Source organism: Drosophila albomicans, chromosome X (assembly GCF_009650485.2).
Source record: "Drosophila albomicans strain 15112-1751.03 chromosome X, ASM965048v2, whole genome shotgun sequence".
Taxonomy (NCBI): domain Eukaryota; kingdom Metazoa; phylum Arthropoda; class Insecta; order Diptera; family Drosophilidae; genus Drosophila; species Drosophila albomicans.
The window spans coordinates 26,599,679-26,626,369 of NC_047627.2; the positions used below are offsets into that span (position 1 = coordinate 26,599,679).

Here is a 26,691-nt window from a genome sequence, read left to right on the forward strand (position 1 = left end):
TCGTCTATCGGTATATCGGTCTATCGATTTGTTTTGTCTGTCGTCAAAAGGTATTTTCTTTTGTGTGGTTCGCTTACCCAACATCTTTTTGGGACTGGACGGCGCAGTGCCGCCCTCAAAGCCGGAATCATTGCTGCACGTGCTCATCCTGATGATCGACGGCGAACTCGACGCCGATGCCGATGCCGAGGTCGATGTGGAAGTGGACGCTTGTCCTGGTGCCGCCAAGTGTGTCTTATTTGTTGCTGCCGTCGTTGCTGCTGCTGCTGATGTTGCTGATGTTGCTGATGTATTTGTGGCTGTTGCTGCTGCTCCTCCTCTGGTTGCTGACTCGTCGTCAAACTCCTCGGAGCTGGAGCTGTTGTTGCTGCTGCACGCATCGCTGTCATCGTCATCGGTCTCCTCGTCAAGGGATCCGCCCGTTGCCTCGCTGCCCTCGGAGCTGCTCTCATCATCGGTATTCTCATCGGAATACACGATCTTTTCGCGCTTCCACAGCGGACGAGGCGTGGCAACGAGGGGATAGCGTGGCGCCTCCTCTTTCACATAACACTTGGTGCTGGGATCGATTTTGATCTTCTTCTGGGGATCGAAACGTGCTGGCGCCTCTTTGGCATCTTTGGCCTTTTGTTTTTTCTTCTCCTTGCGCTGTTTCTTCTTCATGCTGGCACTGAGATTGAGATTGTTTTCTAAACCGTTCGCGCTGGAGGAATCGTCAAAACTGCTATCGTCGCTGCTATCTTCGCTATTTTCCGCCGACGATGGTATATAATCGTCTAGCTCGGCGTCAACGTCTCGCAGACACTGTGCCAAATTCGATACTGTTGCAAACTTTGATAAATTATTGCCGACGCCTTCGCCGCAGCTGTTGTCGTCGTCGCCGTCGTTGTTGTCGTTGTCATTGTTGTCGACGACGTCGTCGCCTTCGTTGCCGTTGTTGTCAGCAACATTCGCCACAACATCGCGTAGCGCATCGCCTGTTGTTGTAGGCGTTGTCGCTGCTGTTGCTGTTGTGGCTGCTGCTGCTGCTGTTGTGGCTGCTGCTGCTGCTGTTGCAGTTGCCGGCGATGACGCATTTGTGGCCGCTGCAATGGCCGCCTTTGTGGGGGCCAACGATATAAATTGATCGGCATTGATTGGGGTCACATTGCTGTCCGGCAACGTTTCAGTTGCTGCTGCTGTTGTCGGAGTTGCTGCTGCTGCTGTTGCTGCTGTGGCTTTCTTTTTGGCTGCTGCTGCTTTTGGCTTTGCTGTTGCTGCTGTTGTTGTCGCTTTCGGTGATTGCACCTTTGACTTTGGCTCAACAATTTCCGTCAATTTCGTTTTAGTTTCCGTTTCTTGCTTGGATGTTGCTACGTTGCTTGGTGGTTGCTGCTGCTGCGGCTGCGGCTGCTGTTGTTGTCGCTCATTATTATGCGTTGTTTTATTTATTTTCGCTGCCGCTGCCTGTTGTTGTTCAGGTGACTTGGCCGCTTGCCCGGTATTTATTTTTGGCGCTGCCGTAGCTGCTGTTGTTGTTGTTGCTGCTGTTGTTGCCGCCGTTTCGCACAGTTTTGATTTGCCTGTTGCTATTGTTGATGCGGTTGTCATGACTACAGTAGTTGTGCTGACTGCAGCGTTGCCAGATTGTTGTTGTTCCTTTGCAGCAGCAACCGTTGCTGTTGTCTTTGCTGTCATTGTCACTGGCTTTGCAACTGCTGTCGCTAGCTTATCAGCTGGCTTCAATGTTGCTGGCATGCTCTTTGGAGTTGTTGCTGTTGTGCCTGCTTCCGTTTTGGTTGCAGTTGCTGTTGATTTGGGAGATGTTTCGGTTTTAGCAACAGTTGCTGTTGCTGCTGTGCTGTTTAGCTTTGGTGTTGCTGGCGTTGCTTTGGGCGAACTGGTTGCAGTTGCTGTCGGTGCAAGTGGTGTTGCTGGTTCCGATTTCGTTGTCAACTTGGGTGTTGCTGGTGTCGAATTCGACAAAGTTATGGCTGGTGTTGCTGGCAGCGATTTGCCATTTGAGGTTGTTGCTGGCTGCTTGAGTTCAATGTGTATTGCAGACTTTAGTGTCGGTGTTGCTGATGCTGCTTCCTTGGGAGATGTTGCTTCCTCGCTGGTTGTCTCCAGCTGCCGATCCGTAATCACCTTCTTGCGATTGTTCATGTAGAGCGTCTCCCGGGATCCGATCTGCGACCAAAAGTCCTCGCCGCTCTCCGACTTTTGTATCGCCTTCCTGATGGGTTTGGGCGTGGCCACGCCCTCTTGTTTCACGGCTGCGGGCGTGGGCGTGGCCGTAGGCGTCAGGGTTGCCTGACTCTGTTGAATTGCGGCCTCGTCGAAGGTGAAAATCTGCGCTACTCCCGCTTGTTGTTGTTGCTGCTGCTGCTTGAGCAATTTTTCATGTTGCTCCTTTTCCTTTTGCTCTTTTTCCTGCTTCAATTTGTCCTCCTGCAGTTTCTGCTGCTGTTTTTCCTTTTGCACTTTCTCCTGTTCCAATTTCTCCCTTTGCAGTTTCTCCTGCTGCAGTTTCTCTTTCTGTAATTTCTCCCTTTGTAGTTTCTCCTTCTGTTTTTTCTCCTGTTCCAATTTCTCCTGCTTCAATTTTTCCTGTTGCAGTTTTTCCTGCTGCAGTTTTTCCTGCTGCAACTTTTCCTGTTGCAACTTCTCCTTCTGAAGTTGCAGCTTTTCTTGTTGCAGTTTCTCTTGCTGCAGTTTTTCCTCCTTTAATTTTTCCTCTTGCAATTTCTCCTGCTTCAATTTTTCCTCTTTTTGCAGTTTTTCCTCCTTTAATTTCTCCTCTTGTAATTTCTCCTGCTTCAATTTTTCCTCTTTTTGCAGTTTTTCCGCCTTTAATTTCTCCTCTTGCAACTTCTCCTGCTTCAATTTTTCCTCTTGCAACTTCTCTTGTTGCAATTTCTCTTCCTTCAGTTTCTCCTCCTGCTTCAATTTCTCCTCTTGCAACTTCTCTTGTTCCAATTTCTCTTCCTTCAGTTTCTCCTCCTGCTTCAACTTCTCCTCTTGCATTTTCTCCTGCATCAGCTGCTTCTCCTCAGCCTCTAGTTTCTCTTTCTCCAACAGCTTCGCTTGATCCTGTTCCTTGGGCTTGCTTGGCTTCTTAATCGGCGATGTCTTTGCCTTGGGCGCCGCCTTCATGAAGCCCTCGGGCAACACTTGATCCACTTGCGAAGCCTTCGGTGGCGCCACCTTTTTCTTGGGCAACTTGAAGATCTTGTGTATCTGCTGATGCTCCTCCACCGTCTCCACATTCACCGTAAACTTGGGCTTGGGACTCAATGGCGGGTTGCCTATGGCTGCCTGCTCTTCGTTTAGTTCCAGCACACTCGGCATATGATGCTGCTGTTGCTGTTGCAGTTGCTGTTGCTGTGATTGTGTCTGAGCTGTCACCGCATTCTCCACATCCACAATGGCGGTGATCTTGTGTCGCAACTTCTTGCTCTTGCGTTTCTTCGCCTGCTTGGCCACTGCTGCCGCTGTCGACTCATCGGCTGTGGTGCTGTCATGGCTGCTGCGACGCTCCAAATGGATCAACTGAAACGTTCCCGAATTCGACTTTTGCAACTTGTTAAGCAACTCCTGTTCCTGTTCCTGTATGATCGAAGCACGTCGTCGCAACTCGCCGGCATTCAGATCGTCGTCGATCTTATCCGACGAGATGTCCTCGCAGATGTCATGAAATGTGGGACACTGCACCAAACTCAGCCGACGAATGGTTTCCTGCACCTGTTCCGCAGTCTCTTCCAGCTCCGAAGATTCTTCCGTCTCTTCATCGGACTGTTTTGCTGGCTGCTGTCGCTGCTGCTGTTGTTGTTGTTGTTGTTGCTGTGTTGTCCGTTCTGTTGGTGTTGTTTGTTTTGCCTGTTGTTGCTGCTGCTTTTGCTGCTGACGCAACTCCGCCAGCTGTTGCTTCTCATCGTGTATGTAGAAACGTTCGCGCAGCAATTCTCCGGGTGACTTTTTGTTGCTCGTCGCTGGGAATGCGGCCAACTCCTCGGCAAGTTTTTGTCGCCAACTGAGACTTGGCTCAGCTGCTGGCGGCAGATCACGAAATTGATGTTCCTCTGGTTGCTGTTGTTGTTGTTGTGGTTGCTGCTGCTGTTGAGGTTGCTCGCTGTTGCGTTCCTTGCTGCGTCGTCTGATGGTCGAGAGACGCACCACAGCACGATTGCGTCGTATTGTCGAGCGTCTAGGCGGAGCTTGCGATTGTCCCTGCTGCTCTTGTTCGAGGTGCTGTTGTTGCTTTTCTGGTTGCTGCTGCTGTTGCTCCTCTTGTGGTTCAGCTTGCTTCTCCTGCTTGCGCTCCACAACTGCAGCTGGCTCTGGCTCCGCTGAGCGACGATGATACCTCGCTGAACTCACATCAATGTCCGCCGTATTGATTGCTATCGGTCTAGGCGGTATATAGCGATGGCTGCTGCTGCTGCTGCTACTGTTGCTGCTGCTGCCGTAGCTCGACACTGAGCTGTACTTGGGCGACTGAATGCGCGTCAGGGGCATCAGACTGCTGTGGCCACTGTGTCGTCCCGTTAGGGCCGATGTCTCTGTTATGGTCGTCAGTTTGGGCTGATAACGCGACGACAAACCCAATAAACTGTTGCTGCTGCTGCCGCCGACAACACCGCTGCCAACGATGCTGCTGCTCGTGGTGTAGCTGGGCGAGCGGGGCGAGGGCAGCAACGGCACCATATAGCTGCCTGGATAGGCGCGATTATAGCTGGACGTATAGCTGCCAGGGCTGCTGCTGCTGCTGCTGTAATAGGGCGAATAAAGTTGACTGCTGCCCCCGCTGTAGTAATAATTGCTCGAATCCGAATAGAGCGGCATTTTGAAGCACGACGTTTGTTTGTCACTCAACAAAAAAGATTTGATGCTACACACTTTTTGTTCACACTTGATTTATTTCGTTAATTGTTGTTCTGTATTGTGGTTGCACACTTTGAACTATGGAAACCGCTTGTCTGCCCTCAACTACTGTGGAAACAGTTAGAAACGCTTTAATTCTTCATTCTTTATTGCTTATTTAAGCAATTTGTGGATTTACTCTAATTGGGTGCTGGAAATCATCCCTGAATTCCTATGTCGCAGTTCATAATAGTTAACTGCTAAAATCAGCATTGAATTGTTTCAAAAATAGCTTCGCTTCAATATCCAACTCAACGTTCCATCAATATGAACTAATTTGGATGAACTATTGTGAAAATAGTTATAAACGGTTTAATTCTTCATTCTTTATTGCTTATTTAAGCTATTTGTGAATTTACTTTAATTGGGTGTTGGAAATCATCCCTGAATTCCTATGGAAAAGTTGCGCATGGCCTCAAAACTGCCGCAGTTCATAATGTAATTTCTTTAGGATGCTATTTTATTTGTTAACTGCTAAAATCAGCATTGAATTGCTTCAGAAATTTGTTTCAATATCCATAAATTTCAACTGCTTTGGATGAACTATTGTCAAAATAGTTATAAACGGTTTAATTCTTCATTCTTTAATGCATATTTAAGCTATTTGTGGATTTACTCTAATTGGGTGCTGGAAATCATCCCTGAATTCCTATGGAAAAGTCTCGCATGGCCTCAAAACTGTCGCAATTCGTAGTGTAATTTCTTGAGGATGCTATTTTATTTGTTAACTGCTAAAATCAGCATTGAATTGCTTCAGAAATTTGTTTCAATATCCATAAATTTCAACTGCTTTGAATGAACTATTGTGAAAACAGTTATAGACGCTTTAATACTCAACTCTTTAAGGCATTCTACGCATTTGTGAATTTCATTCCATTAGGTGTTGGAAAACACCCCTGAATTCCTATGGAAAAGTTTCGCATGTTTTCAAAACTGTCGCAATTCGTAGTGTAATTTCTTTGCGACTCTTTTTCATTAGTTATTTGCTCAGCAATCAGCAATAAATTGCTTCAGAAATAGCTTTGTTTCAATATTGAACTCAACGTTTCATACATGTGAACTGCTTTAGATGAACCTTTACGGAAATAGTTATAAACGGTTTAATTCTTTATTCTTTACTGCTTATTTCAGCAATTTGTGAATTTTTGTGAATTGGGTGTTGGAAAACTCCCCTGAATTCTTATGGAAAAGTTCCGCATGGTCTCAAAACTGTCGTAGTTAGTAATGTAATTTCTTTACAATGCTTTACTGCAAAAATAAGCACTAAATTCAGTATCCAACTCAATGTTCCATAAATTTGAACTGTTTTGGATGATGGTTCACAGTTTAACGCTTGAGTGCAACAGACATCGACAATATATTCACTCACAAAACAGACACATACACGTGTTAATATATTTTGAATGCATATATAATTGTAGATATAGACAACAAATTCATAGTCGTCTAGCTTATGTGATCCATATAGATATCTATATTTCTATATCTATATTTTTAGAAATTCACAAATGTTTTTTTTTTTTGCTGTCATAATGTTGGCAACAACTCGTGAGGGAAAAATAGCAAAACGGCAACATTAATTATCGGCCAAATACAATTTAATTGCCATTGATTGAAGGGCTAATGGCGTATTCAATACGAATTTGGATGGCAAATTGAACACGACGATTGAAACGTTCAAGAGTAATTAAACACAATTGAATGAAGACTGAGGAAATTGAGCTTGAAGTGAAGTAAAACTGCAAGAAATACTTCAAAGAGAATTTAAAGTCACTTTTCATGAAATTAAGATCGAAAACATGAAGATTAAATCCAAATACAATAAAAAAATATGTTTGAGCTATGCAAAGTTGATCGATTATAAGAATTTTAACTTTCAGCAACTTGCAAATTGAAATTTCAATAGAATAGAATTGAAATTAAAATGCAATTGAAATTTGTGTTGCATTGCAATTGTTTCACTGATTGAAATGGAAATTCTATTTAAACCGAAGTTGAGTATTAAACAAAGCTTTCGCTTGAATGTATTGGCGGAAAATATAGTTTTGCATATTTGATTTCAATCGGAATTCGCAGCAGGCTTTCAAATGTGAATACATAAATAGTATATTAGCCTTTTGGGCCCACATGCGGCACATACTACTATATACTATATATATGAAAATAGACAGCGACTATGTTTTCCCCATCTAGTATATTCAATTTGTATGACGTAAGCGCTGCTCACGAGTCGCGTTGTCGTTGCTAACCTGACTGACTGGCGATTTTCCACAGTTTCCACGCATTTGGGAAATTGCTTTTCCCAAAATCCAAAAAAAAAAGCAACCAAAAAAAAAAAACGAAGTAAAGAAAATATTGAAATCAAGTATTTTTGATTGTTTGGTTTGTTTTGTTGACCGGCGAGCGCGCGTTTTGTTTTGTGAATTCAAAAAGAGTTCGAAAGTCAAAACTCAAAAGAAAATATTTGAAATTGAAATTGAAACAAGAGGCACACGGGCACTTTTTCAACGAGCCGAACGCATTAACGGAAACTACTGAAATGTGAAATGTGAAAGACAGCGCAAAAATTGTTCAAGCATTGGAGCTGTTCCTGTTCGCCACACACACACACATACACGGACAGACAGGCAGAGGCACACAACCAACACACACACTCACACACACTTACACACAACCAACTCACATACTCGCACACACACAAGAAAGAGAGAGACCTTTAGATGTGTTGAGACTGGGGGCTAACTTCGATAATATTGATGTTGTTGCTGCTGCTGTGTGTTGTCTGTGTGTGTGTTGCCTTTGTGTGTGTGTGTGTGTTGAGAAGGCCAAGCAAGAGGCCCAGACCTCAGCATCAGCATCAGCATCATTATCATTATCAACATCATCATCAGGTAATGTCTGGTCTTCGTTCTTCGAATTGGCGCTCTCAACTCAAAAATTGCTATATGTAAAATGTCGATTTCGAAATATGCCACACACATACACACACACACACACAGACACACAACAAACACAGTCATAAATTGAAATGTCTACGAGCGAGAGAATTTCGAATTTCGAAAACCATCAAAAATTGAGTTTTGAAATGATTTTTCACAATTTTTTCTGCTTTGTTTTCGCACAGCGAAAGTAAAAGCTAAAGCAGCTGACACACAGAGAGAGAGAGAGAGAGCGAAACAGTAAGAGAGAACAAGCGATTATGAAAGCAAATAATTGAGCAATGCAAAAAGAGCAACGATCGGAGAAACGCTGTCAAATTCATAATCATTGAAAAACACATTCGCCAAAGGAATTTAAATTAGCTGCAGCACATTCTAAAGTTAATAGTTGGTTAATGTTTGGAATTGTGTTGTAGAAAATCAAAATGGAGTCCATTAAAAGATCGGACAATGTTTAACGAAAGAATGATACCAAATCGATTCAACTAACTCAGCTGAATTCTATAATAAACTTATGACCAAATATTATTATTAATTATTATTATTATTTTTGTTAGGTGACAATGCTTAACGAAAGAATGATTCTGAGGCGATTTAAAAAAACTCAGCTGTATTCTATAATAAGCTTATGACACTTCTAAAATATAATTATTATATTGTTAGGTGACAACGGTCAACGAAAAAATGATTCCGAGAATGTTTATTTAGGAAATAATTAATATGAACAGCGATAGAAGAGATTTTAAAAAGAAAAAGAAATGAATAATCAATCAAATTTGAAAAGAAAAATAACGGGAGTCGATTAAAAGATTTGAGCCATATTCTCTAACGATCTTATGACACTTCTAAAATATACATATTATATTATTAGGTGACAATGTTTCCGAGAATCTTTATTTGGGAAATAATTAGTACGAACAGCAATAAATAAGAATTTATAAGGAAAAAGTCAATAAAAATTGAAGAAAAAAACAAAATTCCGAGCTGGCTATAAAATTCCAATAAATTTTAATTTACACAATCAACAATAAAAAAAAAGAACTACAAGAACTATGGTGCAATTGTTAGTCTACTTTCCGGCAACACCTTTCAATAAATTATAATTAAACAGAAGAAAATCACACCTATCGAGAAATCTGTTTGTGGCATTTCTGAAAGATCTTGAGTCGATATACAATTTGTATATATACATCATATTTTCTATTCGTATGGCAATAAAGCAAATATTTTGACATAAATGTGGCAGATGAGAGCTAACTCAACAGATGCCCAATAATTTTCATAATTTTCATAGATTTATTTTGCATTGCGGGATTTAAAATTTGATTTTCGCTGTTGAATTTCGCCCAAACGGAATGTTCTTTTAATTGTACATCATTTCGAAAGGTGCCGTTGGGGAATTAGAAACTAGAATCAAGTCGGATAATTATGTAAAATAATAATGCTCAATTTGGAAGCTGATCGATTCGTACACCTGCTCGAAAAATGTTTGCGAATTTCCTTACCCAAAAACCAAATCAAATGAAATAGAATAAAAATAAAAGAGGAAGGGAAAGGAAAGGAAAGGAAAAAAACGCCACACGACGTTGACAGCAAAAGACTACAAGAATACAAGAAGGAAGCGAAGAAGGAGGAAGAGGGAGACAGACGGTGACGCTTTTCGGTTCCGCAAGATGCATTTATAGCCGGCAAACAGGCGAGAGCAAGAGGCACAGAGAGTGCAAAAGAACGCGCGCGAGAGAGAGAGAGCGAGAGCGAGAAGGGAAACAACTAGAAATAGAACTGTAGTTGCAGTCTTCGTCTTCGTCTTCGTTTTCGTCTTCGTCTCTCGTTCGCTTGTGTCTCGCGGCCACAGCATCAGAGTACTTAATCTTTTGCGATTTATAGCCAGGCCGCCTTTCCATTATTTTTACCGTTGTTTTGCTTGTCGCATTTTGCATTCTGCATTTTTGCGGGGTATTTTTGTAACGCGGCGATGCTTCTTCTGCCTCCGCCTCCGCCTCCTCTGCGCGTTGCATTCTTTTCGTGTCATCTTCTGCCTTCTGTTGTTAAGTTGCCTCTGCAAAGCGCATCACGCAGTCAGAGAGATATCGATAGAAATAGTTTATAGCATCTATGATTAACTAGTGCTTATTTTACAGGGTATTTAGCATACAAATAAGTCTCGTGTCTTTTCACTTTTATAATTCATTTCACTCTTTCGATTAGCAACTTATCCAACCCATAAAATTTAATGATTAAATTAATTCCAAGTCTTCTCTATAAAACATTTTTGCTTTTTTTTACAGGGTATCCACAGAACCCAAAACACTATCTGTCTCTGTCGACTAGCTTTGCTGCTATTTTATGCATCTTGTTGGCAAAGGCGCAATAAATTGATTTCTAATACAGCCTGTCCCAACTGTCTACATAAATTTCGAATTTCGACTACGAGTATATAGCGAGCGTATATATTGTATATAAATCTGTGTACGAATCAAACTTAATTGGGTTCAAGCATTACGAGCATTTCCGCCATGCTTTATGATCGCTGTTCTGCGCTCTCACTCAATCAAACGACAGTTGTAAAACATTTCGTTCTTTTGTCTTTGTGTCTTTTGATGTGAATAGAAAGTGTTTCCAAAGCCATCAACAAAAACGTGTGGCTGACTTAATAGTTTTGAATAATACCAAATGTTGACCATCAAAAATATTCCATCTATTGATCCTTCAATTTTGAAAAGTAATCTTTGAGTTTTACTACTCTCGAAACTGTTTATGATTTTAGGCAATTTGTATTTGAGTTAATTAACAGGGTTGTTAACATGCCTTTTTGCGCACATTTTCGTTTAACGGCAAAACAAATGTACAGCAAACAATATGTGAAATGAAATGCTTTCGCCGTACGGCAAAATATATAAATATTACGAGTCTTAACGGTGCGCTGCGCTCTCATTTTTGGGTGCAACACAAAAATATCATACAACGTGTAATAAATATAAATCTGCAATTTTTTTATAACCTGCAAAATTTATTATTATCTTTTGTGCAATTTTAATTGCTGCCCACCGCAAAAATGCAATGCGCAATGTGACCAGGTCTTGTGGCAGGCAATTGACAATGGGAGAAAGAGAGAGAGGGAGAAGGAGGCAAATTAAATGGGACTTTTGTTTAGCTAAGTGTTGCGTAAAAAATCCTGGCAGGAATCAAACAGCACAACAAAGAGAATCTACTTCATGATATCATAGCCCAACCATTTATGTTTGCTACAGGGTATAAAAAAAAAAGAACAAAAAAAAATATGCAAAGTATTCATATATGAGTATTCGCATATGTACTATGAATGCATTTACGTGTGCACGGTAAAAACATGTCATTTGCATTTTCAGATGCAAAGCGATTAAAATAAATGTGCTCGAAATTGTAACAACAGGAAGAAATTTACCAAATAAAAAGGGGGGAAAAAAACAAGCAAGGCTGTCAGAGCCGCACAAACATATTACGGTATTTAAAATACGTATATTCAATCCGATTACGAATACGAAAGAATACGTCGACACATTTAATCAGCAGTTGGCAGCGTGAATTCTGCAATCACATGGCAAAAGCTAATCGATGAACCAATGAATAACCATAGCATCACTTTCAGATATCAACAACTAACATAGATGAAGAATTTCAATAATTTAGAAATTAAGGAAATATGATTCACATCAGTATATAATCTTTCAATTTCAATAAATAAATTTCTATTCTCTACCTCACCAAAAATAGAATTTATAGATTAGACGGCAAATTGTTTTTCCAAAATAAACATGGTATAACTAATACCAAAAGAATACCGTTAAGCCTAGAAATATTTGAATAATCTATCAATTCCAATAAATATATTGAAAATATCAATATTTCTATATTCTCTATCACAACAAAAATAGAATTCATAGAGTGCAAACTGTACTTCCAGCTTAAGCTTACACCACAAAAAAAAAACCGTTAAGATTAAAAATAAGATTTGCATAATCTATCAATTTCAATAAATAAATTTTAAATATAAAATTAGAATTTATAGAATTCTAAGCAAACTGTACTTCCAGCATATAAATGGTATAACTAATCCTTACACTAAAAGAAAACGGTTAAGGCTAGAAATACTAATTGTATAATCTCTCGAACATCAAATTTCTCTAAGCTCTATTACAACAAAAATAGATTTCATAGATTAAAGAGAAAACTGTTCTTCAGGCATATAAATGGTATAACTAATCCTTATCCCAAAGGAAAACCGTTAAGGATAGAAATAATAATTGAATAATATACCAATTTCAACAAATAGATTTAAAATATCGAATTTCCCTATTCCCTACTACAACATAAATAGAATTTATAGATTTGTGATCAAACTGTACTTCCAACATAAGCATGGTCTCACTATTCATCACTATTGTAAACCAAAAGAAAACCGTTAAGGATAGAAATAATAGTTGAAATTGCTATAAATCAACAAACAAATATAAAATATCGAATTTCTGTATTCTCTATTACAACATAATTAGAATTTATAGATTTGTGATCAAACTGTACATCCAACAAAAGGATGGTCTCACTGTTCATCACTGTTGTACACCAAAAGAAAACCGTTACAAATATATCCCACCATATGCGACTCAAGCAATGAATGTTCCCAGCTTTCGATTTGACCGTTACAAGAATTCCCAACAACAAAGCTCACGAGATGTTGCGGGTTGTTGTAACGACTAAAGCGAAAGCTTTCACAAAGCTTTCACGCACGCGGCGCCACCTAGCCAAAGCTCCAGAAACGTGCAGCAAACAAATAAAGCTTATGTCAGTTTGAATTAAGCGGCTTCGGACTTACCTTCGCACTTCAGACCCTGAATGAAAAATCCGCCCATAAGCGAGCCGCAATGATCGCAAAACGTCGGCGACATAAACGTGTGCGGCTTAAAACGATGCGGCATATCGATCTTGAAGCGTTCGCGCAGCAGCTGCAAATCAAAATGAAGATTTAGATTAAAGAGTTGACTAGATAAAAAGAGAGAAAGAGAGAGAGTGGAGAAAGTGATGCACTTACAATTGTGCTGGCTGAATTGAAGACGGAGCCAGAGCATTTGCCAAGTAGCTTCTCGTGGCATTTCTTGTGCACAACCGTTTGACAAACTGTGCATAGAAAGTGTAGTTAAAGAAAATGGAATCAACCTCCAGAGTTGTCAGCATACTTACTTATGCACTGGTAACCCTGTTTGCCAAAACCCCAAAGAAACAGATTGCAGAAGGCGCAGAACGTGGGCTGGCGAAAGAACTTGGCCACAAAGCGATGTCCGTTAATATCGTGCGTTCTGTTTTAAATTGTAAATTGTAATTGCATTAATTTCTGAGATCTGGTAACACTGGCAGCGAGGCAGCGTTGCCACCTCACACTCACTTTTGATGCTTGATGGCGCCACGACGATTCGTGATGCTGCGCGGTCTTGTGCGTCTATCCACATAGCCACCGCTAACACCACCGCTTCCACCACCACCACCTCCTCCTCCTCCTCCTCCACCACCAGTGTCACGTTCTCTTTCTCTGTCGCGGTTGTAGGTCTCCTCCTTGGAGTGCTGGCGCGGTAGCTCAAAGGAATGCTGCTTGCCATAGTGATAGTGATTGTTGTAGTGATCATCACAGTCACGTTCACGGTCACGCTCACGATCCCGGTCACGATCACGATCGCGATCCCGATCACGACGTGTGCCACCGCTGGAGCCGCTAATTCCGCTGCCGGCGCCGCTGCTGCTCGATGAGCTCTGCTTATAGCGTACCTAATAATGAATAAAAAAGAAATCTATTGATATCAATATTATACTTTCATTTCATACAATTTTTAAAACATTTCTCCCAAAACTTCCTCAACAAATTGTTGTTTCTTAAATTAAATTTCCTGCACTTTACTCCCACTTAATGGCATTTTGATTTTAAGCTATTGAACTAGATTTCTTGGCATTATTCTTTTTTAATTGACCTGAAATGGTTTCTATCTATTACTGAAACCGAAACACTTAAGAGTAGTTTTTGGTATTAGAAACGAACAAAACAAAAAAAAAAAGAAAAAAAAAACTGAAATGAAAACAAACATTGGTGTTCCAATTTTCACTTTCTATCCGAAGAATTTGCTAATGGGAAACCCAATTAAATTTACAGTTTATAAATTGTGTTTCTGTTTTGCTGTGCTCTTTTATAAATATACAAAACACTATTAAAGCCACAAGCTTATGATACCCTATAGTCATAAAAACCAAACAAAGGGTCTGCGCATGTAATGGTAAAAAGTAAATATATTTAATGATATTTTAAAATACACACACACACATAATTGATGGGGATATCAATTAATTATGGCCTCAATGAACTGGGAAGTTAGATGCGTTGGTCAAATTTTGTTGTTGTGAAGTGAAAATATATTTAAAATACTTGTTGTGTGTTCTGTATAAAGATAAACAAAAGGGTATATTAAACGTTTGTCGAGGAAAGAATGGAATTAACCATAAAAAGACTGCAATTGAGTCAGACAATGTGGCTCCATTGAACTCTGATTATATAAGAGTTTTAATTCACTTGAATAATAATATCGAACAGCATTAAAATAATCTGTTAACGACAATGGTACAAACATCAACTAATTTGGATTGTTGAAAAAACTTTTAAATTTGAATTTAATCTTTTAGCACTGCTTAAATGGCAAACAAAAATTCCGATTGGAAGATAATAAACTGGCAAAGTGATACTAGGGAAAAAAATTGGCATAAATAATAAGAAAACTTGAATAAAATAATGATCTATAAATACTAATTAATCTAGTTCACATTTAACTGATTTCTTAATAGATCTCAAATTGTATGAGCACCATAATTATTGTAAAGCGGAATATTTGAAATATTACAGAAAACGATAATTATTATGATGAAAGTATAATGAGATTTCAAATAAAATAAAAAACTGTGAGTAGCATAAAAATAGCAAAATAGTTAAACCATTTCTGGTATTTGAAATTAGTGCTAAGTTTCAAAAAAAGATGAATGTTTAATTGGAAATAAATTAAGTGTTAAAAAAATGTGAGTAACATAAAAAAATAAAGAAAATTATAATATATTAAAAATTTAAACATAAGAAAAAGATAATTATTACGATGAAAGTTTAATAAGAATTAAAATGACATAGAAAACGTTAAGTGAGTAGCATACAAAAAAAGAAAATTATTTAAATAAAAATAATTATATTGATATGCATTTTTGTTGTATGAAATTAAAGTTAGCGGAAAAATTTTATTATAAGGATGGAAGATTATTATTATTGGTAATAAATTGAATAGTATATTATATATGAATAACATGAAAAAAAAAACAAAAAAATATTCAATATTAAAACACAAGACAAAGATTATTATTATGATGAGAGTTTGAAAAGAATACTCAGAGAGAAAAATTAGTATGAAATAATAAATTAAATAAAAAATGTAGTATATATGTATAAGAACTTTTGAAATTTTAGCTATATAATAGAAAAAACTATAGTTATTAGAATGAAAGTTTGTTAGTAATAAATTAAATACTAAAATATATGTGAATATCATAAAAATATAATAAAAACAAAGAAAAGATTAAGTATTGAAAATATTAAAAAAAAACAATAAATTTGAATAATGTTTAATTAGAATTAAAGTTAATACCAAAGTTTATGTGAGCAGCGTAAAAATCAAAAATAATGAAATATAACAAATTGTAACTGAAATAATGAAATTATAGATAATTACTTATTATAGATTATAATCAGTTTAGTGAACTGAGGTGTTTAGGCACTTACATCGTGACGTGAGGAGCCGCCGCCGGAGCTGCGAGGACGCTGGCTGCTGCTGCTGGAGGAGCTGGAGGTTGCCTTCTGCTTGCGCACCTGGGCGCGGGTGAACATCATCTTGGCGTCCGTTTGCGCGTCAACGACGCGCCGAATACTCTACACGATTTGCGTGCCGTTGTTGTTGTGGCCGAGGTGCGCCTCGAAGACTTTCGTTAACTGCAAACGTGCCACGTTCTTGATCACAATCAACAAAACCGATTGCCCGCGATCTCAATGCCGATGGCGATTTCGATAGACGGCGATAAAGTGATCTCGCAGGAAAGCAGAAGCAAAAGACCGGAGGGGAAACGGGGTTTTTCTTTTTGCTGTGTGTCTGTTTTTGCTGCTTCTGTTGTTTGCTTCTGCTTTGTGTTATGCGCTTAATGTGATACGAAAGGCGAATACGAGGCGTTTTTCTTATATTTATATTAAATAAACAAGTTCACTTCGCATTTTAGTCAGCTGTATTTTATTATTGTTGCTGCTGCTGTTGCTGTTGCCGTCTTCACATTCCTTTTGCTTCTGCTGCCTCTTGAGTGTAAGCGATTCTAAAGCCGCGTTGATGGACACATCTGAAAGATTGCAAGAGAACAACAAAGAAGCTTGAATACTCTACAAGTATAAGAACAACAACAGCAAATAAAACAAGTAAGTGGAGTGTGATCGACTGTGAGATACCCTCTAAACATTTAAAAAAAAAAACATTCTAGAAAAAAATATACCGAATGTAATATTTAGTATATCGATATAGTAGTAAATTTGAAATATACTGAATGGTCAGCCAAAGTATAGTTAAAAATACGAATATATACTGAATGGTATATAAATGCAATAGTAAATTGAAAATGTACTAGATTAAAATATACCGAATGTCATATTTTGTACATCAATATAGCATTAAATTAAAAATATACTAGAAAGTCAGTGAAAGCATAGCCAAAAAATACTGAAATATACCAAAGTTAATTTTTTGCATATAAATATTGTTGCAAATTTGAAATATACTGAATGATCAGCCAAAGTATAGTTAAGAATACGAATATATACTGAATGATATATATGTAAATGCAATAGTAAATTGAAAATATACTAGATTACTAACCAGAGCATAATAAAATATACTAAAATATACCGAATGTCGTATTTTTTATATCAATAAATTAAAAATATACTAGAAAGTCATAGCCAAAAACACTGAAATATACCAAAGTTAATTTTTTGCATATCGATATAGTTGTAAATTTGAAATATACTGAATGGTAAGCCGAAGTACAGTTCAAAATACGAATATATACTGAATGGTATATAAATGCAATAGTAAATTGAAAATATACTAGATTAAAATATACCGAATGTCATATTTTGTATATCAATATAGCAATAAATTAAAAATATACTAGAAAGTCAGCAAAAGCATAGTCAAAAAACAATTGAAATATACCAAAGTTAATTTTTTGCATATCGATATAGTTGTAAATTGAAAATATACTATATTGTCAGTACTTTTGTTGCTATACAAATGAATTTCTTAAATAAATTTTAGCTGATCGCAATTAAATTTTCAGGAATCATAAGCACTCTATACTTATGATTTATCATAGCTACTTGTTTATACGTTTATAGCGCAACTTTCAGGGATCTTGGCAACTGCATAAATTGAGTGAGGAAAAAAAAATATTTCACATGTCTGAATACTTGATATACTTTGTACAACTTTTTGAAAATAAACATATTTTTAAAGATTTTGAAAAACCTTTGAAGAATATAACATTTAATACTAAGTAACTATAGCAAATTAGATCGAAATGTAAGACATTATGTTATTATTTAAGTGTAAAAACAAAACAATAATTATATACAGACAGCACACGTTTATGTCATAAACAGTACAATATTTAAGCCGATTAAATCACGATAAATGCATGATAGTTTTGTATATAAACTGCACTTAAACGAAAGAGAGAGAGAGAGGGCACTTTGGCAATTTCATGGCATAAACATTCATTTGTTAAATGGTACAAAAGAAATACTGAATTGGTTGCAGTCCATTTGGGAGGGATTTGCTCTATGAACACAGAGACGAAAACAACACGTAGAACGTGCCTCAGCCTCAGTCTCAGTCTCAGTCAAGGCAGCAAATGGTCAACTATACTTATGAGTATGAGACTTTATTTATAAGTCAGATTATACGTAGAGGCTTTTTTTTTCTTTTATTTTCTTCTCGTTTTGTTTTGTTCGCTTTTGTAAGGGGGTTGTGTTGATGATGATGATGGCCTCTAGACTTTAGCAAATCAAAGGGCACTTTGTCACGTAAGCGTGAAAATTCCGTCGAAAATATCCGTATGATAGATGGCAAGTATTTAACATATATAGAAATGTATACACATATCGTACAAGAAGTGAATATATAAAATGCTAATTGATCAGTTGCTGACAAGTGTTTGCGGATTTGATTGATTGGGCGCGATCGCTTTCGACAATGGAATGTTGATTTATCGACAGATTTGTGAGAAAAAAGAGATCAATTGATCTGAGGAGGAGTTCTTTGAGCCTTGTAAACAATTGAGTCATAAGCGAATTTGCTTTATTGTTGTTGTTCTTGTTGTGTATCAATATATTTTTGTATGTGTTTATGTTTCGCTTGGTTTCTGATTAAATGTTTTTGGCCTGTCCAATTTTCTGGCGAAGTACATTTGAGAAATTGCGAAAATAATGCAAAGGAATCTCCGAAACGAACGGAAAAAAACAATAACAAAGCAATTTGACAACACTTTGTTGCTGTTGTTGCTTCCAATTTTCCATTTATTTGTACAATACGCTTAGGCCTGAAGGGCATGCACACCCACACCCACTCACACTCACACACACTTACACACTTGTTATTGTTGTGGTGTTTGTGTAGGGAATCCACCAGTCACAACGAGCAGGAGAGGGAGGAGGCAGAGGGGGGAGGTAGAGGTGGAGGTGGAGGGGAAGGTTGGGTGAGTCGTCGCATCGGCTCGACGTTTAAAAATATGATTGCTTTCCTCTGACGGGCCACCAAAAATAAGTTCTCGATTCATTTCAAATTTGTTGTGTGAATACTCTTCATATTCATCTCACCGATGTTGCTTCTGTTATTATTGTTGTTGTCTTTGTTAATGTTATTATAAATAGAATTAAGTGGCGAATTGTGCGAGATTGCGTGCCAATTGATTGCCGGATATGATAAAAGTGTGAGAACGAGAACGAGAGCGAGAGAGAGAGCAAGCGAAATTGTGGCAGAAATCAAAACACAAACAACTTGCGGCCTTTAACAAAATGCCAAAACAACACACACACACACACAACATTTCATTTTCCTTTTCACTTTTCACTTTTTTTTTTCTTCATTCGATTCATAAAGGCCAAGGACTTGCGATGGCAAAAAAAGAAAAACGATTTTTTAACAAGAAGAGTTTTGAATCATGAACAAACTTAAATGTATTTAAGAAGATATCTTCTAGCTGCTGAGCTAACAAGTTTTATAAGAAGAATAGCACTAAAATATAATAATCATTGTTTCAGTAATTACAATAATTCTAAATCGTTTCTAAATAAATCGCTCAGCTTTGAACTTCTACTAATCTTTGTTTATTTCCGGATATTGAAAATTATTTAATAAATTTTGTTAAGTATAAGTAATTTCAGATATTTTTTTTTGCTATTTTTTTGTTTATTCAGCTTCAGGTTTTTACATGCCATCCCTAAGAATTAAATTCTAAACCTCTATAACTATAATAAATAAATATATTTCTAATTCAAAATCTTGATCCTTGAATCAACTATTGAACAGAACTTTATTCCCCGAGCAAAAATTTAGCAAGTAAGAATAAAATATACCAAATTCATATCCCGAAAACTAACGAAAATAATACTATATTCTAAATCTACTATAGGGCACAAAATATACCAGATTGTCAACCAAGCAATTAAGACTCGATTGCAGAAGGCGTTTTTTCAACATAATAGTATTTCTTAAGTAACTTCGACAACTTCAGCTTAATACAGTCGAGTGTATTCGATTGTGAGATACTCGCTACTCATTTTGAATAAAAGCACAACAATGCGATATTATTCTTGAAGTATACCAAATTAATATACCGCAATAATAGTAATTATATACCAAAGTCTATATTTGGTTTATTTATATAAAATATACTCCAAAATATACCAGATTGTCAGAAAAAGCAACTATGTTCCGTAGTAATTTGGCATTTTTCCCATACAAACGTTTTGCAGAAAAACTTTTTTTTATCTTCTACGTTTTATATCTGATTGCAGCTAAACTTTCAGGAATCATAAAGACTATAGTTATTATTGTCTGTACCAAAATTCTCTCTTACGACTGCTATTCGATTTATGTCGATTTGAGGGTCCGGAGGTAGGCGTGGCAAAAATTTAAAACTGACTTGATCTGCGCGAAAACATAATAACTGCATTCGAAAGAAATTATAGCTCTATGTCTTATAGTCTCTGAGATCTAGGTGTTCATATGGACGGACAGACAGACAGACAGACGGATAAGAGAAATATAGCCTTTTTAACTATTGACGATTTCTAAATCAAAATTATTTAATAGTTCCTTCAATTAATGTTGGATTGAACTAATTTTTTTTGTAAATCAAAATTAGAAAAGTATCATGTGTTAAATTTATTTTAAAAATATTCCGAATTTTCGTAGTTAAAGATTGTTTGAAGTGTAACTGTAATATGATAATTAAAATGCTATCGTATTTATTCATATTTATAAGTAGTAAGAACTCAGAGCTGTTCAAATTCTTGCTTGAATTATTGGTCTAGATCTAGATATTACTGAGCTTATAATTATCGCATGATAGTTTGTACATAAAGTAGACATCAAACAGAAAAAATATTATTAAATACGCTGATTGTTGCATTGGAATCTGTTGCTATGCGGACTTGAGATTTGAGAATGATTTCTGAGGCTGCAAATATCGCTGATCGCTGCAAGCTATCAAACAGTTCATAAGATATTTTTTGATGGCTGCTGATGGCGATGTACACAATAATAATGAACTGATCGCAGCGAGACTGATACCAGGCCATGTGACTTGAGATTTGAGTACGGACGGACGGAGGAAATGAGGCGGGAAGATTTGGGGAGGGTGTAGTGTGTGTGTGTGTGTGTGTGGCGGCAACTTCGATGGCAGGCGGCGTCAGCAGCGGCTGTTACTATAAACACATTCCACATTGATATACATACCGAAAGGAGGGAGGTATGTGTGAGAGCGAGAGAGAGACAGAGACAGAGATGTGGAAGGAGAGACAACGACAGAAGACACAACAATAAATATCGGGCGCAGTGAAATGCTTTTGTTTTAATGCCCCGCAAAACACAGCGCAAATTGACTGGATGATTATTGTGCTGTGGCCGTCGCTGTGGCCAGTCTGTCAGTCATTTAAATCTATCTACACACACACACACACACACACATATGTATCTATACTATATACAGATATATACATTTATATACATATCTTGTATGTATCTCGCATGTTGAGTTTGTGACGTCATAGGCGCAATGTAGTTACACTATTCTGTATTTCAAACACTTTCAATTTTCTTCTTTTTTGCTTACATTTTCAATAAAATAAACCACCAAACACACAAAAAAAAAAAAATATAAAGAATATTACACCAAATATTTTTGTGGTTTATGGTTGGGAAAACTTTCACTTTTCTCGAGTGCAACACGCATACGACATGTTGTACCCCACAAATGTCACTTAGTATTTATTTGAATTCTTTCTTTTTTTGGTTTTTTTTGGTTGTTGTCATGTTTTGTTGTTGTCGAGCATATTATGACTTTTTTCCTCTAGAATTAGTTCTTTTCACACACAGAGGTTTCTTTTATTTGGCTCTCATCACGCCAAACAAACACAAAATACGAACGAACGAAAGAACAAAAAATACAAAATAAATGAGGAAAAATATGCAATTGTAAAGAACACAAAACGAAAAAAAAGAAGAAAGGCGAAAACAACTAAGGAAATCTTGTTGTTTGGCGATCTCTGATCGGATCTCACGGCAAAAGGCGTTCGCATACGGGAGCGCACTGAATCCGTTTATCCAAATGTGATATATACCCAACCCGATCTCAGTGTGTATCTCGAATCGTTTCTGCTCTCTCCCAATATCTCTCTCTCTCTCTCACTCTCCGTCTCTCTTTTGGGGCACATTCAGACCATAAATATGCACATTATGCTGAGTTATAAGGCAAATATCATGTGCTCTTTACATTAATCTGTTATTATAAACGTTCCCCCCCTCCCCCAAAAGCATTCAACTATATGACTATAACAATAACAACAATACCTGAGCAATATCTCATTCTCTCTAGCTTTTTGCTTTCGAGGTAGCGAGAGAGAGAGAGAATGTGGCAGCGATTTTCCAAAAGCTTTGGCATCATAATATGTCCAGGTATGAGGCATACTCTTTAGCATTTTGAGTACATCATTTACTATGGCATTTTGTTCAACACGCAGCTCACAAAATGTAAAAAACAAAATCAAATAATGCTATTAAATGTACACAGAACGAAAAAAACGATTAATTGTATGTCAAAATTGAATTGAAAATTAAAGTTTTTCTTAAATCAAGATCGAAAATCTACAAAAAATCTTGATTCAAGAAGGCAAAATCTTAAATCAAGATAAAATATTCTTAAATATATATTCTTTAAAATAAATGAAAACATAAAAGAAGATTGCGGGTTTTTTTTACACATTTGTGCATATTGTTTACTTTTTTAATATTAATTTACAATTATAACACACGTCCCTTTTTTTATATAAGAATTGACTAGAGTTTAAAACTCTAAGACCAAAGACCACAGGGATTAATAATTTGCGGCACCAGTAATTAGATTCTAATTTTAAAGGAACGGAACTCCAACACATTTTAGAAACAAGAAAAAAAAATTCTTTTTTGTTTAGAACGAAAAAATCTTAAGTGCAGATTCATTTCAATACTACATTCTTGTTTCAAGATTTAAATCTTAAAATAAGATGTTTTTAATCTGATAATGCAAATTTATCAAATCTTGAGCTTGATTGAAGATTGTTTTCACCAAAAAATCTTATTTGAAGATTGTTCTCTTTAAGATAAAATCTGAAATCAAATGTTTTTCAACTCGATTTTATTTGCTCTACATATAGTTATTTATTTTTTTGTTATACAACTTCATCAGCACTTATGTTGGCAAGTTTCACATAGAGTAAACAAAATTCGTCTTTGGCATTGGGAGCGTTTGAAAAAAGCTTTGGCAGCTTTTATAGGCACGCGCCCTCGCATTTCTCGAAATATTTCTTCGTTTGCGTATTTTTAAATATATTTTTTCAGCAATTCAAGAGTGCAGCAGAGCGAGAGCGAGAGAGAGAGTGGAAATGAAGCGAGATGCAAGAAGAGGAAACACGCCCATTTTCTTCGATGTTCACAAGGGCTGAGCTGTGCAGACCGTGTGCAAGACAAGATTCTTGAAGGTCTCGTAGCGCTGATCGTTGGGTGGATTAATTGTGCCGCATAGTTGCAGATAATTGAACAGCTGTATGATGTCCATGTCCAGGGTATCGATGAGCACACCACATTTCGCAGCATCGCTGCAGATTTGAAACTCCTCAAAGTAATCCTCAATGTCGGCAAACCATTTCAATGGCGCCGCCCGATTGAAGCCCGGCGGTTCAACAAATGCTTTCGATGCTGCCTCCTCGACGACTTCTTCGCTTTGCATCTTCAAGCAGCCCTCGCGTCCCAATAGATTTCCCATTATTCTGATCCGTACTTTCCGCTTGCGTTTGCCAACTGTTGCACTTGCCGCTCTGTGACAAACTGCGAAGCTTGTCACATTTGTGGAGAGTGTAAGAAAAGTTGAGCTATCGATTTACATGCAACTCAACTCGTTAATTCGATTGAACAGTTCGATCACCAGCTCCGATATTGCAGCACTTTCCGAAGCTAGTTCACATTTTCAAATGCAACTTTATTAACGAAAATTTCGTCACTAAAACGTCTCTTTTAACTTTCGAATTGCTATAGATTTTAAAGCAAAATATATAGTTTAAGTATAATAAGTAAGTAAAATGAGTAGAAGGTCCCAGCAGCCAAAACTTTCTTTAGTGTATAGTTAATACTGGATATCAAAATAAATAAATAATCAATAAAAAAAAGCAATATATTATAATTAAATAAAAATAAATAAAGTAAAATATCAGTAAAAGAAAAATCAATTTTTTATAATAAAATAAAACTAAATAAAATCAAATATTAAAAAATAAAAAAAAAAATCAAATTTTTTCCGATTTTAATTGAAATCAATTATAGATGATAATAATCTATGAGTAGATAATATATTTTTTTGACAGGACACCACGACGGTTCAAAATGACAGTTTTGATTTTTTCTCTGTGTCTGATAAAGTCATCAAACCTTGAGTGTATTTAATAAGCATAAAACAAGTAAGAAAGCTACAGTCGAGTGTACTCGACTGTGAGATACGCGCTACCCATTTTGAATAAAAGAAATCTATTTTGCGGTATTTTCTCAAAATATACCGAATATACTGCAAAAATACTAAAAATATACCAAATGGTATATTTGATATATCGACATAGTACCGAATTCAAAATATACCATAGACGGCACAATATACCAGATTTTCATCCAAAGCAACTAAGAGCCCTAGTAAGTAGGCGTTTTTGCCCATACAAAAGTATTTCTTTAATAACTTCCACAATTTTTATATGATCGCAACCAAATTTTTAGGAATGACAACTACCGTAGTAATTATTGTATATAACAAAATTCGAGCTTTAAAATTACGCTTGTTACTCGATTTTTTTGATTTGCGGGGGCAGAAGTGGGCGTGGCAAAATTTTTAAACAAACTTGATCGGCGTGCAAACATTACAAATGCTGTCGAAAAAAAATTATAGCTCTATCTCTAATAATCTCTGAGATCCAGTGTTTCATACGGACGGACGGACAGACGGACATGGCTATATCGTCTCGGCTGTTGACGCTGGTCAAGAATATATATATTATACTTTATAGGGTCGGAGATGCCTCCTTCTACTTGTTACATACATTTCCTGCCGGCACAAAGTTATAATACCCTTTAACCCTATGGGTAGCGGGTATAAAAAAAAACAAATTAAAGGTACTTTGAAGCCGTTCAAACTGAAATGCGAAAGTTGTAAACAAAATTGAAGTGGAAAAATATATAAAAATAATTAAATTAAAAGGGGAAAAAAGGTCTTTTCGAATTTCGTATCTTCGAATTTCAAATACTAATTCGTTTAATTAGTATATATATATTTTTTTTTATAGTTAAAATTTCTTTTATTTTACAATTTTTAAACCAGGTCATCTGCCCAAATGTAGTATACTTATTGAACTCACAGAGTTTAGGTTGACATTTCTTAAGAAGGGAGTTCTTCTTCGCTCTGCCTCGATTGATAAATACTTTAATGAAGATTTTTACTTTACTTTGCACAATATTATTATGATTAACTTTCAGAAAGAACTTTTTGATCGTTAAACAAGATTTTCTAAACTCAAAAACGATAACTTTCAGGTTTTGTTTTTAATATCAAACTGAATATTTCTATTCTAGTTTTTCACTCGGTTTATAAACATTGTGAATTATGAACATATTCAGCTGCTCAGCTATGCAATCGATCAGCTTTAATAGCAAAAATTGAATAAGACACAGCTAGACAAAGTAGAATTGGACTCGAGTCGATAGACTCGTGATTTTCTATGCCCATGCAAAGCATCCTTCACATCGAGTCGAGTCTCTAAGTCAAGGCCAAAGCGAGTGAATGCTTTTTGAGGATGACGACGGGGCCAAAAAGAAACTTTATCATTTAACTTTTATTTTCTGTGTGTGTTTGCCTGTAAAGTTGTGAACTCGAAGAAACGGCAGAGAAAGAGAGCAAGGGATAAAGAGAGAGAGAGAGAGAGCTGGCATTTGTATTCCAAATTGGCCACACTGATTCATTGGCCTCATTTCCCGGGCAGTTTGTCTGCCTGAAAGCCAATTGAATGGCATAAATCAGTTGGCCCCAGACAATAATGAAAATGCTCGCACATATTGCGAACACACACTCTTGTATCTCTCTTGTATCTGTATCTGTGATATCCTCTCTTCTATCCACTCACAAAGTGGAGCGACTACAATATTGTATTTTTGCGTATTTGGTATTTGGTACGCAGTATATTGATATTCATCTCGAAACTTAATCAAGCAAAAATGTTTCAACTTTTTGCCCCATCGAAGGACGTTTGTTGTTGTTGTTGCTCTCCAATTTGCATGCAGCATCAACTCGTCATCGTGGTCGTCTGGGGGGCAACTTCATCGCTCTGACTCTTAAAGAGGCTACGCTTTAAGATACCCGGCATCTCATCCACTCTCTCTCTCTCTCTGTCTGTCTGTCTCCTGTGCATTGCATTGCAGCACATAACAGATAGTCGCGTGTATTGTGCTTATTTCTAAGTTGCTCTCTGCTATATGTATACTCCACATCTATGTATTTTCTGTTGTCCGTTTGCTGTGTTGCATGTGGCAAGTGGCCATCATTTGAGTGGCACATTCACTTCTCACTCTCCTTCTCCTTCTCTCTCTCTGTCTCTGTCTTTCTGGCGCTGGGACTGCGGCCAGCTGTTTGACCCAAAACATTGCATGCAGCTCGCAATGAACCCGGATTTTGGCGTTGGTTTCCGTTCCACAAAGCTCGAGTTGTTGCTGTTCGTTCAACTAACTAATGCACTTGCCACATATCCTTGTAGATGATGCACTAGCTGCATTTCTGGACACTTGCAAACCAACTGTAGCCAGTATATTATACTCTATAATATACTTATTACAACGAGTATGCCACATTTCTCAAAGTTCATAAATTCGTTTTGGTAAATAAATCATCGAAATATTAAGGCTCGAACAACTAA

The 26,691-nt window shown here is 37.0% G+C and overlaps 1 protein-coding gene across 4 annotated transcripts in view; it reads right to left on the bottom strand.

The window, feature by feature from the left end:
* LOC117572191 (putative protein kinase C delta type homolog) overlaps nt 1-21,784 on the bottom strand; it is a 33,143-nt gene extending 11,359 nt beyond the window's left edge. Inside the window, exons 1-6 of one of the 4 annotated variants that reach the window (XM_034254873.2) lie at nt 21,327-21,784; nt 15,676-16,277; nt 13,261-13,637; nt 13,059-13,174; nt 12,910-12,995; nt 12,694-12,823 (exon numbers count right to left, since the gene is read on the bottom strand). In XM_034254873.2, the coding sequence (XP_034110764.1) occupies nt 12,694-12,823; nt 12,910-12,995; nt 13,059-13,174; nt 13,261-13,637; nt 15,676-15,783 (817 nt within the window). In that variant the 5' untranslated portion in view covers nt 15,784-16,277; nt 21,327-21,784. Of the gene's footprint in view, nt 1-77; nt 4,972-7,151; nt 7,429-12,693; nt 12,824-12,909; nt 12,996-13,058; nt 13,175-13,260; nt 13,638-15,675; nt 16,278-21,326 lie in introns of those variants that run through there. The other 3 variants (XM_052001956.1, XM_052001951.1, XM_052001950.1) reach the window with 3 other exon arrangements.
* Between the last annotated feature and the right edge of the window lie 4,907 nt (nt 21,785-26,691).